Source organism: Ananas comosus, linkage group 25 (genome assembly GCF_001540865.1).
Source record: "Ananas comosus cultivar F153 linkage group 25, ASM154086v1, whole genome shotgun sequence".
Lineage (NCBI taxonomy): Eukaryota > Viridiplantae > Streptophyta > Magnoliopsida > Poales > Bromeliaceae > Ananas > Ananas comosus.
Window position 1 is genome coordinate 1,245,551 of NC_033645.1, and position 14,320 is coordinate 1,259,870.

A 14,320-nucleotide genomic window follows, 5' to 3' on the forward strand; every position below is an offset into this window, starting at 1 on the left:
TAATTTGCAGAAACTAATAAAGCGACAAATAGTATTCACTCTGCTCGTATCCTGGTTTCTAGTACTCATTCCTCAATATGTAATGAAAGCATTACCTTGGAAATTAATATGGTAATCACTTTATTTTCTTTGCTTGATCTACAACTGCATGATAAATTAGCTTAATAACAGCGAATAACCAACAAAACCAGAATGATTGCAAACCTGGTGAGTATTGCAACTGCTCAAATAGAGGATTAAAAATCATTCTATTTATCAGGAGGCTCTGATCTCAGTACAATAAATAACCAAAGAACCCAAAATCACTAAGCTTGATTCAAATATTATCTGGAAAGAAGCTTGCCAGAAAAACAAGAGAATCAGCAAGAGTAGCTAAAATTAGTATACCCTACAATATGTACAACAATGATTAAATACATTTCAAATACATCTCAAATATATCCCCCCTGATCCTCAAAACCAATCCTGTGGACTCAAAAATATTTCATCTAGAAGAGCTCAGCACACCATAATACTCTTCCTGACAGTAGTTAAACTGAGAGGCGCATCCCCTTGATTCTCGAATGCTAAGTCCGTCTAAGTAGCCAATGGATCCTTCTTTGGCAGCTTGAGCTGCTACACAAAATAAGTAATTAAAAACATGATAATTTCCACTAGTCGAAAAACTAAAATGTACCAGTGAAACATGATCACGAACCTTTGAACTTTTTTGGTTCAAAGGCACAGAACCATGAGGTCGGGAATTGTATACATATTTCTCAGCATTAATAAGAGGTGAACGCCGAAGAGTAGCATCCGAACTAGCAGGTCGCATTGCCTACACAGCCAAAACAATGGATACTTAGGAAGTCTTCAACAACTATTTTGTTCGCTGACCAAATATCGTAAGATTTTATTGTAACACTTGAATCTATTTAAGTATATTCTAACTTGAAGCATTTAAAACATTCGAAGACAGTACGACCAATCACCAAGCTCTTGCTGATTATCATTAAAGAATGGAAGGAAACTGAGTGATTAGAACAAAGCATACCTCCGGCTTCGATGCATGATCTTTTATATCCACATAATCAGCATAAAAGAGCACCTTCACAACAAAGATAATACCAAAAGACTTATATTTAAACAATTGGAAAGAACCTGTGCAGAGTCTACCCTATTATAATATATTTGAAGTACCTTGTTTAATAAGTGGACATTTGATGCATCAGTTGCCAAAATTTGCGCTCCAAGACATGCATTGCTTGTGGTGCAGCGCGGGCAAGTGATTGTTCGAAAAACACACCCATCCTCTTCAGACCACACGCCATGGCGCATTGTGCCTCCATTGCTGCACCTACTGAAGATTTGGTTGTTAACCAATGAAGATTCACAGACTAATATTGGAACCAGTTTCCTCTGTATCCTTGAAATATTGTCCAACGAATAGATACTCGGAGGTCCAAACTTCCGCACATATCCCAAATAAAATTTCGATGATGAAGAGAGAGAACATGGAATAAGAAAACCATTTTTAGATAATCCTAGAGGGATTTCACAGTGCAAGCAGCAGATGTGGAGCTTTTTTTGTACAGATTTTTGAGGTAACAAAGGCAATGTACTGGATTTTTTCCCAAGAAACTTTTCAATTAGTTTTTGAATCTTGGGGTTGGGACAATTGTTTGTAGGAGTTAATTCAAATCTTTTATCAGTTAATTGAGGAGAACTAAAGTGGTTCTTGTAAGTACAACTAGTAAGCTGTGAAGTCGTTAATTTTCTTCTTTTCTGGCAGTGGGAATTCACGCTCGCATTTAAAGGTGATTCTTTTTCAGGTTTGCTGAGGTCCACATAAGCTACTTTTTCAGGTGTGACTGCTGACATGCATGGACCATCAGAAGGGCTTCCCTTCGAAGTGGTAGTTGAGACTGGAAAGGATGGCATGTATATAGACTGATTTGAGGCATTGACCGCTACTGTATACAAGTTTTCCTCCTTCGAACACTCCATGACACAACTCTTTTCCAGAACCTGTCTAACTGGTATAGATTGATGCAAGCTGTTTTGAGATAATAGAGAAGGTTCTGAATATCTGCATAAGGTACAAAGATTCAGTTTAAAGTGACACCAAGAAGAAAAATACCAACGAGAAAGTTAGGGAAAGGACTAATTACGCCAATTTAGATGATGTTACCTGGAATATTCTAAGGTTGTATCTTCAAACATGGCATAATTTTCGCAGCTGTTCAAGACCTTTGAATTTGTCTTGCTAGCTGGTTTTCTTTCTACCAGGCACTGAGCCATTAGAGAGGAGAAAGGCGCTTCTCCCAGTACCAAAGGAGTTGAAGATTTAGCTAACTGTTTAGGTTTTGTAGCTGTTAAATCATCAATGATGGTTTTCCTCTCAGCGTGCTGATTGGACTTTTTTGATGTTTGATTCTTCTTTTGAGGGATCTTCTGGCTTGAGAAGTTTGGCTCCGGCCAGGGTAATAATCTCTTGTTAGTATCAAAAGGAAGTACATCAATCTGCAGCTCATCTTTGTTACCAGTCTCCTCCATCTTTGTCTTTTTCTGTTTCTGTTGATATTTGAAGTTTAGAAATAAATTCAACTGCATTAAATAACTGAGGATAGAGAAATAATTAGCTGATAGACCTCAACATTTTCAAAGAAAGTTCGCAATCCATCTAATGTCTCCTCAAAGCTTCCATAGTGCTTGATCGAGTTCTTAAGCCACTTCGAGATGTATGCACGATTTTGCTCCTCCTTGTACCGCTCATCTGCACTCAGATTATCGTATTTCAGAAATCAAAATATGATGATAAAAGTTATAACAACACTAAAGTAAAGGGAGATGTCCCCCTTTAATACTTCATATTGGTTTTGTAATATTTGGCTCTTTGGCTTAGCTTTGCATGAGAGATTAAGAGAAATTCTAATGAAAAATTGCACTCCTTTCTTTCTCTTGAATGTTCTCGTGTACAAAGGACTTGTTCACTCAAATATGAGCTTAAGTTGCAAAAGAAAGTCAAATTACTTTTGAACGAGATTGCCTTAATGCATTCAAAGCGACAAATTTAGAGGCGCTTATCACAGTAGAGCAACAAACCTAGAAAAAAAAAATCTCAGATTTCATACCTAATAATATTATTGCTCCATAGTCAAACCTGTGACGAATGCAGCGACCTACAAAATGTAGAAAATTGTATAAAAGAGAATTAAGACAACACATCCATTCAATAACCACACTTGGAAGGAAAAGATAGCGAAGAAAACAACATACTGGATTGATATATTATTTTATATACTGGTAATGGCAGTGAAAAGCAATAGGGTTACTTTCTCTTAAAAAAAAGGTGTTACTCTGCAAATTTGGCATTAAGGAACTCAAAGTTGACGTTAAGAAATAAATTTCGGGAAATTTTTGTGGATTCCAGAGATGTCCAATGCTTTTAATGCTCTAACTTTTCTTTCTTTTCTTTTTTAAATACAAATTCCTGAATTTCAAGTTTTTCTTTCAAAATAATTCTTCAAAAGCATATTTTTAGGGATTAAGATTTTGTATTAACAAACCACATCAAGTTTTCTTTGTTTTGAATGTTGAAGAGGTTATATCAACTTACATAGTAAAGAAGAAATTACTCAATTCCAGAAAATCTGTTGGAAATTTTGTTCCTGTTCCGCTTACCAGGAGATACTTGCACAGCACTCATAGAAAAGATTCACAAGATCCGCAAAAACTAGCTTGATAAAGGAGAGTGGATATCCTGCTTACCTGCTGCCTGATTCAGAGCACGAAATGCTTGATGGCAGTACCACTCACTCCCACTTAAGAGACCTTTTGATGATTTGTATGTGTCATTGTATCTCTTCTTCAGAACAACTTGAACATCATTGCTGATTCAAGTTCAACAACACGGAGATAAATATGCAGAAAGCAGCATACTTTTTCAGAAAAGTACCCAGGAAGAAGGCTTACATGTTTGGAAAAGGAATACCAACAATCACCTTAGTTTGGTTAAGGAATTTACAAAAAAAAACCACATTGATCGAAATTATTTACAAAGGGAAGAGTGATGCATCACTAAGTGGTGGCCCAAATAAAAACAAGTTTCAAGTAACAAACTTAAGGATACTACAACTCTAGCATTTTCATCCGAGAAATCAATCCCTTCTGATACCTGAAAAAGCACAAAAGAAGGCCGCGTAGGAAAAGTGGTAGGACTCATTAAGCAATGTTCAGAAGATCTTATAACAAAAGAAGCAATGCTGCATTTCATTAAGTAACTTATGTTTGCTTTTAACACCAGTGTTTAACATAAAGGAATAGCTAATATGCAAAGGCAGTTCTTATTAAGAACCATATAGTGTGTTAAATATAAAAATATCAAAATAGTCTTCTCCGCCAGCTTAAGTTTTTGGAGAAAAATTGTTGTTGCATATTCTTTAACACGGTATCAAAGTAGGAAGTCCTGAGTTCGAGTCCCGCCAAGCTCCTATTAATATTTAATTTTCTCTCATTTAATTCAAGTCCACATCTTGGACCTATCAAAAAGTCTCGAGCCCAGACGTGAGGAGAGAGTGTTAAATATAAAAGTATAAAAACACTGATCTCAAATAGCTTAAGCTTTTGGAGAAAAAGGATTGTTTTATATTCTTTAACATAGTGAAAAGATAATACTGTACAAGTTAATGAACAAAAGTAAGGTATAAAAATAATAGATAACCTTCCCACGGCAAACTGCAAGAAAAGCAGCTCCTCCTTTAACATGATTTTGCGATGAAGCCTTGGTAGTATCACTTGTTCTCTTCGAGCCGTTTCTGCCTTTTCCAGGGCCAGCTTTTTTCTTCCCCAGAATTGCATCGTAGTAGCATTTCAGAACAGGTTCAAATTCTTCAAATGTCCCTCTAGGCTCTGTATGTGCAACACGTACTGATAATTATAACTTTAGAAAAAAGGATATGAAACTAATTAAATATGGAGAGCAAAAAGCAAAGAGCTTAAGTGAAAAATGCAAGTGCATGATGCAAAAAAGACTTTCTCAGCATCTGAGAGAAAAACAAGTATCAAAATATATGAGCTACTGCAATTTTAAATGGCATAACACACTTACGAACATCTGCTCAGCACATGAATAGATGAAAACATAGTGCAGATTGAATTATGCATATTTATCAACTTCTTACCTACAAAAAGAGGCTTTTGGGCATTCAGTTGCGACCATTGACCTGTTTGAGACCACCGAGCACGTACTTTGTCCAATAACTTATAGCTAGGGAAGAACACAAGGGCACCACCAGGCACAACTCTACATATTTCTTCTAGAGAAGCTCCAAGTGCATCCTTCATAAACATTTGATAAGTCAGTGATTAAGTGAAAAAATCAACATGGAGGTACAAATTAATTTTGACTTAAGCTATACCTGGAAAGCATATCCATCAGCATGTTTATAGCTGGCATTTAAGTGAGAATTTCCAGGACCAGAAGAGACCACTGCAGCCCAAAGCTGTAAAACATAATTGCTTAAACAAGAAGTTTGTTGATCAACAGAAACATGCTCGTATCTCAAGTATTTCAGATAAACGTCATTGAAGTAAATTTATAGGTAGAAATTTACAGCTTCTAAAGGGCCCATCCACAACAAATGAAAATTCAGAGGACAGAGTGGGCGAATGAAGCACTCAAGAAGAGAAAATTGGAAGGTCAAAAACATCACAAAATTGATATAGATGTTGTTGATTTCTTTAAATGGCCCATCCACAACAACGCTCGATTTTGGTAGTGCATTATCGGCATCTGTAAGTCACAGGCGGATTCGTTGCCCCAATTCCTAATTACGCAAGTTACATCTTGACATGACATAAAGAAGTATAAAGAGTTGCTCTATTACCTGTGATTGAACATCAATTACATGTGGAGCTTCCATACAAGTTTCAAACTGCACCCCCAGCTCAGATGCAAAAGAGCCCATTGGAGAGAGTGTTCTGTGTAAACAGAAGGTTTTCTAGCACATTAATAACCAGGAGTGTTACATTTGAGGCTATAGATGCATAGAAAACTTACCCAGATGTAAGAATCACTGAAAGAGAAAGATTTGCAATATCCCGGAAAACAACAGCAGGATTTAGGCACCACAAACTCATTGTGCATTTCCAGCTAACTATACCTGCAACAATTGTTGTTTTTCAGATTATCAAACTAAAAATAAGCATGAAGGTTGACAAGTGAAATCGGAAAAGGCAGGTAAGAATGTGTCTGAAAAGTGCATCAGATGGTGGCTGTCCTAATTTATAAAGAAAGGAGAAAATATACTAGAGGGAGCTAGACATCACAGGACCTCAAGAACTACACCCAAAGACTCAGGATGCAACCCAAAACAATTTCAGTACGTAGATTCAATTTCATTATTAAAGAAAATAGAAAGATCTTTCCAGATGTCAAAACGTTTATGTATCAAAAGCACAAGAGAAAAGAAGATCGTTTATTACTTACCGTTATCTCTTTTAACATATCGCTGCAATGCAAGTTGATATTCAGATGAATAGCAGCAATTTCCAGAGAAAAGGTAGCTTAGTGAGGAAAATAATCCTGCAAGGCATGGAAAAGATTGTCACTGTAAAATAGTATTAGTCTGCAGTAATTATGGTCTCTCATTTCCTATTCTTTTTTAGCTCAACCAAAAGTAGCAGTACCTTCTAGCATGATAGCTGGCATGCCACTTAAGTGAGCGCCATCTGATTCTACATCTGAAGCAGCTTTAACTGCCTTGAACAACAAAACACCATCACAATGTTTTATCAGTACAACGCTTGACACAAGCAGCCTTTAGGTAGGATTTTAATACTATACCACAATAACAGTAAGAATTCATGGTAATAAACAAAATCTTCTAGTACCTTGGTAGCACATTCTTGCAAAATCTGAAAGCATTGTTGGGTAATTCCAGCATATTGAAGCTCTCTTATAGCCATATCACCAGACCAACTGAAAGATCATTTTAAAACCAATGCATGAGTAGATAGATGCTTGCAGCCTTTATACAATATATTTACATTGACATAAATTGAAAATTTTATTGAGGGATTACAAACAGAGTAATCAGGGGAACAAGTCAATATATATATATATATATATATATTAGGTTACTAGGTGGATAAAACCAAATTATTTAGTCCTTTAAATGGTCAGACAAATATCCATGCCTTTAATTTAGCCACATTCTTGCGAGTATTGGTCTTGTGGTTCTTTGTAATCTTTTCCTCAGACATGCTGAGAGGGGCAAGCGAGGACCATTTTTCATCTTATAAACATCTTGACAGATGTGGCAAACAAGTTTGTTATGAAATTAGAAGCACCACTATTAACGTTGATAATGGGGGAGTTTCTGCTTACTATGTGGAGTAACGCTCGAATTCACGCTTCTGTAATTTCTCTTTCCGATCAGCTATCCAACTTATAAGTCCCTGCATAATTTAAAGCATTAAGTCACGACTAGAAAATTATTAGGTGATTAAGCTTTCTTATGGGTACCTGAATCACATCATATAAGGGTTGGTATATCATTGCAAGACTGTCAGCCATGCATAACTGCCCTAGTTCTGTCTGCAGTGCTTTGATAGCAAATTATAGCAAGAAGCATCTCATTAGATTGGAAGAGACAAAGTGGGGGAAATAACTAATTCATGTCACGGGAACTTACTGCAAAGAACATCTTCATCAATATCTACGCTTCCAGCATCACGTGCGATGTCTTCTATATTGCTGCAAAATTAAAAAAAAAAGTGGAACAGGATGAGGACACTAGTCCTTATATAAGTTCCATACTTGAGCATCTTAAACATACAAGTTTTCCATAATTGCCAACCATAAGAAAAATGAATAATTTCTCAAGCAGTAGGAAAGTTTAAAAAGCTAAGAACTTTTGAGGGTTGCATAGGTTGGTTTGAAGTGGCCATGCATTATAGCAAACAACACATGCAACAAAAGTTCTTTTTTCTTTTCTTTGTTTTTGATTATGTATGGTGTAACTCTAGGTTTGATAACAGAAAAGAAAGATATGGACATACTGAGCCTCATCTAGAATCACAATGGACCCCTTGATATCAACATCCATTGCTCTCCGAACAATTGGGTTAATGATGTAGCTGTATGGGGCAAAAACTAGTTGAGCATCAGCTGCCATTGTTTGTGCAGCAAAATATGCACAACCTACAAGTAAAATTTAACAGTCATGGCTTCAAGTTTGATGTCCATTAAACACCACGCACAGCTAAATCAAAAGAACAAACCTTTTACTTTACGACCAAGATTCACAAGATCTTCAATGTCATGAACTTCATGACAGCCGCCTCTTTGAAGGGAAGGATGAGCTTTGAGTTTATTTGCATTCCTGTTATCAGTAATTATTGCAAATATAAGCTACATGGGTACTGAAAGACGAAAGTTTCATCTACCTTTATCCATTAATTAGTAAGGACCAAATGCAACTCACTTGAACTGTAGACAACCAAGATTTGCATCCTTTAGGCGCAATTTACTGGAACAAAAGGAAGCATCCTTTAGAATCATGCAATGCTTGATATGAAAAAGAAGTTGGAGTGACATTTTTACGAGGTACACTACCACTCTTCATCCACATTGCCGCTCGCGCAGACATCTTCGTTGGTGCAGTAGTGCTTTCTTGAGGCCTATAATGTGGAGTAATAAGATGCAGTAAACAAAATCAGAAATTGGTAAATACAGCTTCCCATAGAACACAACTGTGCAAGGAGGGATATTAGGAAGTTTATTGCAACACTGGTGCTAGTAGTATAAATTCATTTGAATGAGTTAATGCATTAGAACTACACAAACTGAAGAAAATCATCAGCTTCTACCAAAAAAAGAAGCAAAAAACTAACAATATCACCACGTGCTGAGTAATTTAGATGCCTCATCATCATCATCATCATGTTACATACATTTTAAATGGAATATTATAGTTTTCTCTATGTCGTCATGAAAATTAACCAAATAAATAGCTTCATTCAGAAAGGTGCATCTTTGACTTACCAGAACCGCCATTGGAACTCGATATGATGTTTTCTTGTACTCGCGAATCACCTGGCTTATCTGAGAGTGCGTCCTCCTTCGATTGTCATAAAAGCAACCACCATATAAGGATCAAAGAATCCACTCAATCAACAGCACAAAAGATCTAATCCAAGAACAAAATAATCAAACCACCAAATTTCTTTAAAAAAAAAAAAAAATCTTACGAGGCATAATAAATTGTTGGTGTCACGGCTTTCTTCTGAGCCCTAACACTAACAGCTGGCGGGGACTGCTCCGTGTTCCCTACCATAAAAAAAATAAAAATAAAAAACCCTTAATTTGATCTTTTGCCAATTCGCCACCAGGTTAATAGCTAAAAGAGGATCTTGGAATGAGATAACTCACTCGAAGGCTCAGGCTCGGGGACAAAGCCGCCGCCGTGGAGTAGGGGATCGGGTGTGGGTCCGGTGGCGGGCGGCGGCTGCGGCGAGGGGGCGAGCGGAGGGGGGCGGCGCAGCTGGTCCTGTTGCCAGGCGAGGGCGGAGCAGAGGAGGGAGAGGGTCTTGCCAGTGCCGGTCGGGGATTCGAGGAGGGCGTGGGAGTGGCCCTGGTGCCGGGCGCGGCTGAGGGTGGAGATGACGCGGCCCATGAACGCGAGCTGGGAGCCGTAGGGCTTGTAGGGGAACTCAACGGGGACGCCCCCGATCCGGTAGACGTTGGCCTGGGGACTATGGTTAGGGTTTGGGATGGAGCTAGGGTTAGGGTTAGGGCTTTGGAGCGGGGTGGAGAGATCGATCGAAGCGGTCATTTTGGGTGGAAGAGGAGCGATCGCACTGAGAGAGAGAGAGAGAGAGGGGGACGATGCGGAGTAAAACAACGTCGACGGGATTTGGGAATGGAGGATGCAAGAGCACGATGTTGGCGGGAAAATGGCGAAATGTTTTGCCGTGCTTTGGTTTGAATTTACCGCCATGGCCAACTCGTGAAGGAATTTTGGATGGACTACGTCCACCACATCGTCTGTGGACCGGCCAATCACTCATGGTTGGTCCATAGATGACATGGTGGAGCTGCGATTTCGTTTTACAAGAGGGAGAAGGCTCTTGAAGGGTCTACCACGTCAGCGCTGCACCGTGAAGCTGGTGCACCCATTTCAGGGGGAGAACAATCCGTGGACATGGTGCACCACATCAAACGTAGACCAAATTAAAAAATTTCTGTTCCAGTGGCGGCAATTTCTAATTTCTGTTCCAGTGAAAAAAAAAATTTAAACAAATGGAGGGGGCTATGAATGACGTGGTGGACCAGGTCTAATATTTTGTTTTTTTCCCTGGGCACCGATATAGGTCGCAATGTTGGGTTAAGAACATCTGACACATTGTCTTAAATATAACTAATAGACCAACCAAACAAACGATAGCATCACAATTCACATCTCCTGTGCATGTCACAGTGAAAGAAAGGAAAAGGAGAGATTGGCGCTTCAAAGAAAAATAAATTAAGCACAGATAAATGCGTTTAAAGATAGCATATAATCGAAGCATTATTCGTGATCTTCATAGAACATTGGAGGTTAATACCGAGAAGATAATCTCGCTCAAAAACTTGTCAAAAAACTGTCAAGAAAAAATTCACTCGTGTTGTTAACTGAGTTTCTTATTTACTGGCTACTTTTGAATTGCCGAGCCATGGGTGCTTCAAGCACTCGGCTGCTGTAGGGCGCTTTTCCGGGGCGAAATCGAGAAGGGGGCGGAGAAAATCTGCAAATTCCCGTGCATCGGGTTCGGGGAATTTGTATTTATCGGCCAGAAGGCGGTCCAGGGGCCAGAACTTTAGTCTCCGGATCCTCTTTAGGTCACCGTAGCGGTCGAAGAAATCCTTTGATCGAGTTCCTGAAATAGCGATCTGATTCGCAAAGGAAGTAGTATTTACAGCATTAGATTAGATGTACCGGCATAAAAGTGACAAAACCTAAGGAGAAAGCTACTGAACCTTTCGAGACATCTTTCCGAGAAGTTCCATCATCTGAGCCAAGTGATCCTACAAAATGGGCCAGGAGATCGTATGAATCAAGTAAGATGTTGATATACATACGAATGGCTCTTCCACAGGAAGGCTAATAAAGGTGGTTATTAGTTAATGAACAAGACTGCATGATACTTAAGACAAACTTTTTCTTTTTCTTTCTGAGGTTATACTTACGACAAAAGTTAATCATCTCTCGATCATATGCTGGAAAGTAGAATTGGCTAATGAATGGCAACACTAGATAAGGTTCTTTTAGAGGAAGGTTGTTCAACAAGATTTCTTTTAGAAGAAGGTTGCTCAAGAAGTACCAAGTCTAGAAACCGACAACTAGACGAAATTCAAATAACAATTACCGTTGCTCAATAAAGTATGCATAAATGTACATACGACCGTTTGATTCATTGGTTGCATGTATATGTTGCATAGAGCTAAACAGTTCACACAACTCCACTAAGCCAGCCTACATCCCAAAATTCTCATCTATTTCTTATTCTCATCTGTTTCTTTGGCGTAATCAACATTCTCGTCTGTACTCATTTTATGAGCATTTGATTCTTGGAGACGTATATCCTGTGAAGCATATGAAGGCATAGATCCACCGTATAAAATTTACCCTAATTTTAGAGTTATTTGTTTATCACACTAAAAACACAGTATCCCTATCACAGGATAAATAACCAAGAAACCAAAGGTGCTAAACTTTTGGTATGCTTTGCCATTAAACTCTGATTAGCCTTACTAAACCTACAGACAGAAAATTTCGTTCCAGACAATGCGATAAACTCATATTTAATCTGCTCTCCCTTACAAATGCTTTGAAAAAGAAGAAAACTAATAAAAGCTATTGTATACATTTGAAGTTTATCTCGCAAAACACGTGAACTTCTTAAACTGAGAACACTCGAAATTTTCACCATTGACGTCGTATCTTGTTAATATCACATAAACTCCAGCTTATTGCCTCAGTTGATTATAAATAAACAAAGTATGTTTGGCGTGTGAAGAAAACCACAATAAACCAAAAGTTTAATGTGCTATATTTTTCGTCTACAAGCTACGAGATATTAAAAGAATTATAGAGCATACCTCGTCCTCGCTAAATCCTTGACCATGGTTGGGAGTGAATAGTACGTCACCTGTAGCAAGCTCAAAAGCCACGCAAGCAAAAGACCACATGTCGACCGAAAAGGAGTATCCTGCACCAAGAATAACTTCTGGAGCCCTGTACTGCCTTGTTTGTATTTCAGTTGCAAACTGCCTATCACCCCAACATGCATTCCCAAAATCAACAATCTTGCATCTCAAATCAATACCCTCCAAGCTTCTTTCAAACTCTATAACACCTCCCATGGATTCTCGTCTCTGAGAAATCTTTGCCGCCGCTCTCATCGCCTTCAACTTAAGTTTCTTCTCGTTAATATTTATCACGGTCCCACCATTAAGGCTTCCTTCAGGCCTCTCGAGAATAGGGGTGAATCCAGAGCGAACCGGGTCTTTTGCTGGATCTATGGTGGAGACGAGGAGAACATTTTCGGGCTTTAAATCAGTGTGAATAATACCAAGTTCGCTGTGTATGTAATCGAGGCCAACCAAAACTGACCGACAAATATCTTTCACCCTTTTCAGCCCAATTCCCTTATTCCGATTATATCGGATTAACCGAAGCAAGCTGTCGCCAAGAAATTCAACCACTAGGCACAGATGCTGCCCGTTCGGGCCGGCATGTTTAAAGTGGTTGAGCAGTCGCGCAATACACTTCGAATTCGACGGATCCCCTTCGGCGATTGCTGAGAGAATCTCAATCTCGTGGAGAGCGGCTTGAGCAAACTCTTTCGCACTTTTCTGAATTTTGAGTGCGACGAATCTCTGCAAACAAAGCAATGTTCATAAACATGAGAAAATATAATTCAGACTTTGAAAATAAAAGCAAAGCAAACAAAGTAAATGACATTGATGAGCTAATACAATGGGAACTATTAAATATATAATGCTTCTACTGCGGCAGAAAATAAAACCGAGAGTTTGAGCCCCAAAAGCAGAAGCTGTTCAAAATATTTTTTTTATATAATGCTTCTCCTAACATTTCTACTCAAATTGGATTTGAGGAAACAGCATTATACAGGCCCCAAAACTACACAAACATGTTACGAAGCCTCAAATATATAAACCTATAGTAATATAGGTTGATCAAAGAATCAAATGGAGCGCTGAGGAGTAATAATCATTACAAATAATCCCACATCAGGAAATGAGAAATAAACAAGTTTTGATTATTAATAACCGAGATGATACGGCCACAAGCAATAGAGAATTAAAGGCATAGATAAAAAGAAATATCTTATCAACAGAACATCACAGGAATTCTAAGAACACGAAAAAAAAAAAAAAAAGATATGACGAAGGATGAGAATCATCACAAATTTAGACAAATAAACGGGGCCAAACCGCATCTGATTGCACAAAAATCAGATTTTTTTTCGATCATAATCTAAACAAATTCCCTGCAAACGAAACAAACACCACATAAACTACCAAAAATGGATCACAAAAGCGCAAAAAAGGGAGAGATTGGATCAGAGAAACTACAAAAAGCCGAGAAAACAAAAAGGGAGGAGGAGGAGGAGAGGGGCCGCACGGAGCGATGGGTATCGTAGGCGAGCCACACGGTGGAGAAGTGGCCCCATCCGAGCTTCCGCTGCGCGACGTAGCGGCCCCCCGCGAACGCGTCGCCGACGCGCACGGCGTGGTACCCGCCCTTCCGGTACGAGTCGATGCCCTCGTCCTCCTCCTCCCCCGACCCCGACGACGACGAACACGGCATCCTCGCCCCCTCTCCTCTCTCTTTCTCTCTCTCCTCTCTCTCTCTCTTTCTCTTCGAGCTTCGATCGTTTTGGTAATGGCGATAAGGGGAGAAGGAGATGGGGGAGGAGAGAAAAGGAGGATTCCGCTATGGGCGCAATGGAGAAGGAAAGAGGAGCTCTCCCTCCTTTTAGTGCGGCTTTTTGTACATCTTTTAAAAACTATTCGCTCGCCATTATTTAACATATTTTTTTATAAAAAAAAAGCAGCTCAAAACATAGCAATTTCAATAATAAATATTTTTTTATTCCAAAAAAACTGCTTTATCCTTACCATTATTATTATTATTATTATTATTATTATCTTAATTCAGGGAAAGGGCGCGTTGGGTCACGGAAATGGGAATACGAGGTAGCCACATGTAAGGATATATTGAAATGATTCAACGATTAAAAAAAATTTTTACAGTGCAGGGGAACGGTG

The 14,320-nt window shown here is 38.8% G+C and overlaps 2 protein-coding genes across 2 annotated transcripts; both read right to left on the reverse strand.

Annotated features, from left to right (window-relative positions):
- On the reverse strand, positions 194 to 9,858 carry LOC109703673 (Fanconi anemia group J protein homolog). The gene is made up of 28 exons (XM_020224386.1): positions 9,416 to 9,858; positions 9,235 to 9,313; positions 9,029 to 9,104; positions 8,600 to 8,664; positions 8,469 to 8,513; positions 8,266 to 8,366; positions 8,044 to 8,185; positions 7,677 to 7,738; positions 7,508 to 7,587; positions 7,370 to 7,440; positions 6,874 to 6,961; positions 6,670 to 6,742; positions 6,470 to 6,565; positions 6,041 to 6,143; positions 5,868 to 5,961; positions 5,400 to 5,483; positions 5,163 to 5,319; positions 4,703 to 4,890; positions 4,112 to 4,156; positions 3,955 to 3,983; positions 3,751 to 3,872; positions 3,114 to 3,161; positions 2,631 to 2,755; positions 2,171 to 2,553; positions 1,180 to 2,068; positions 1,034 to 1,087; positions 698 to 817; positions 194 to 612 (listed from the first exon to the last, which is right to left on the reverse strand). Exons 1-28 carry the CDS (start codon positions 9,816 to 9,818, stop codon positions 577 to 579), a joined length of 3,858 nt encoding a protein of 1,285 aa, XP_020079975.1. The 5' UTR covers positions 9,819 to 9,858; the 3' UTR covers positions 194 to 576.
- LOC109703674 (SRSF protein kinase 1-like) lies at positions 10,509 to 14,063 on the reverse strand. The gene is made up of 4 exons (XM_020224387.1): positions 13,674 to 14,063; positions 12,125 to 12,904; positions 11,003 to 11,050; positions 10,509 to 10,915 (listed from the first exon to the last, which is right to left on the reverse strand). Exons 1-4 carry the CDS (start codon positions 13,857 to 13,859, stop codon positions 10,667 to 10,669), a joined length of 1,263 nt encoding a protein of 420 aa, XP_020079976.1. The 5' UTR covers positions 13,860 to 14,063; the 3' UTR covers positions 10,509 to 10,666.

Excerpts from the sequence above, each read along its gene's own strand:
- LOC109703673 (XM_020224386.1), bottom strand. The coding sequence starts at position 9,818 with ATGACCGCTTCGATCGATCTCTCCACCCCGCTCCAAAGCCCTAACCCT. Across the intron at positions 9,314-9,415 it reads CCCCGAGCCTGAGCCTTCGA|GGAACACGGAGCAGTCCCCG; the intron begins GTGAGTTATCTC and ends TTTTTATGGTAG. Across the intron at positions 4,891-5,162 it reads CCAAAAGCCTCTTTTTGTAG|AGCCTAGAGGGACATTTGAA; the intron begins GTAAGAAGTTGA and ends TTGCACATACAG.
- LOC109703674 (XM_020224387.1), bottom strand. The coding sequence starts at position 13,859 with ATGCCGTGTTCGTCGTCGTCGGGGTCGGGGGAGGAGGAGGACGAGGGC. Across the intron at positions 12,905-13,673 it reads CCTACGATACCCATCGCTCC|AGATTCGTCGCACTCAAAAT; the intron begins GTGCGGCCCCTC and ends CTTTGTTTGCAG. Across the intron at positions 10,916-11,002 it reads TCGGAAAGATGTCTCGAAAG|ATCGCTATTTCAGGAACTCG; the intron begins GTTCAGTAGCTT and ends TTTGCGAATCAG.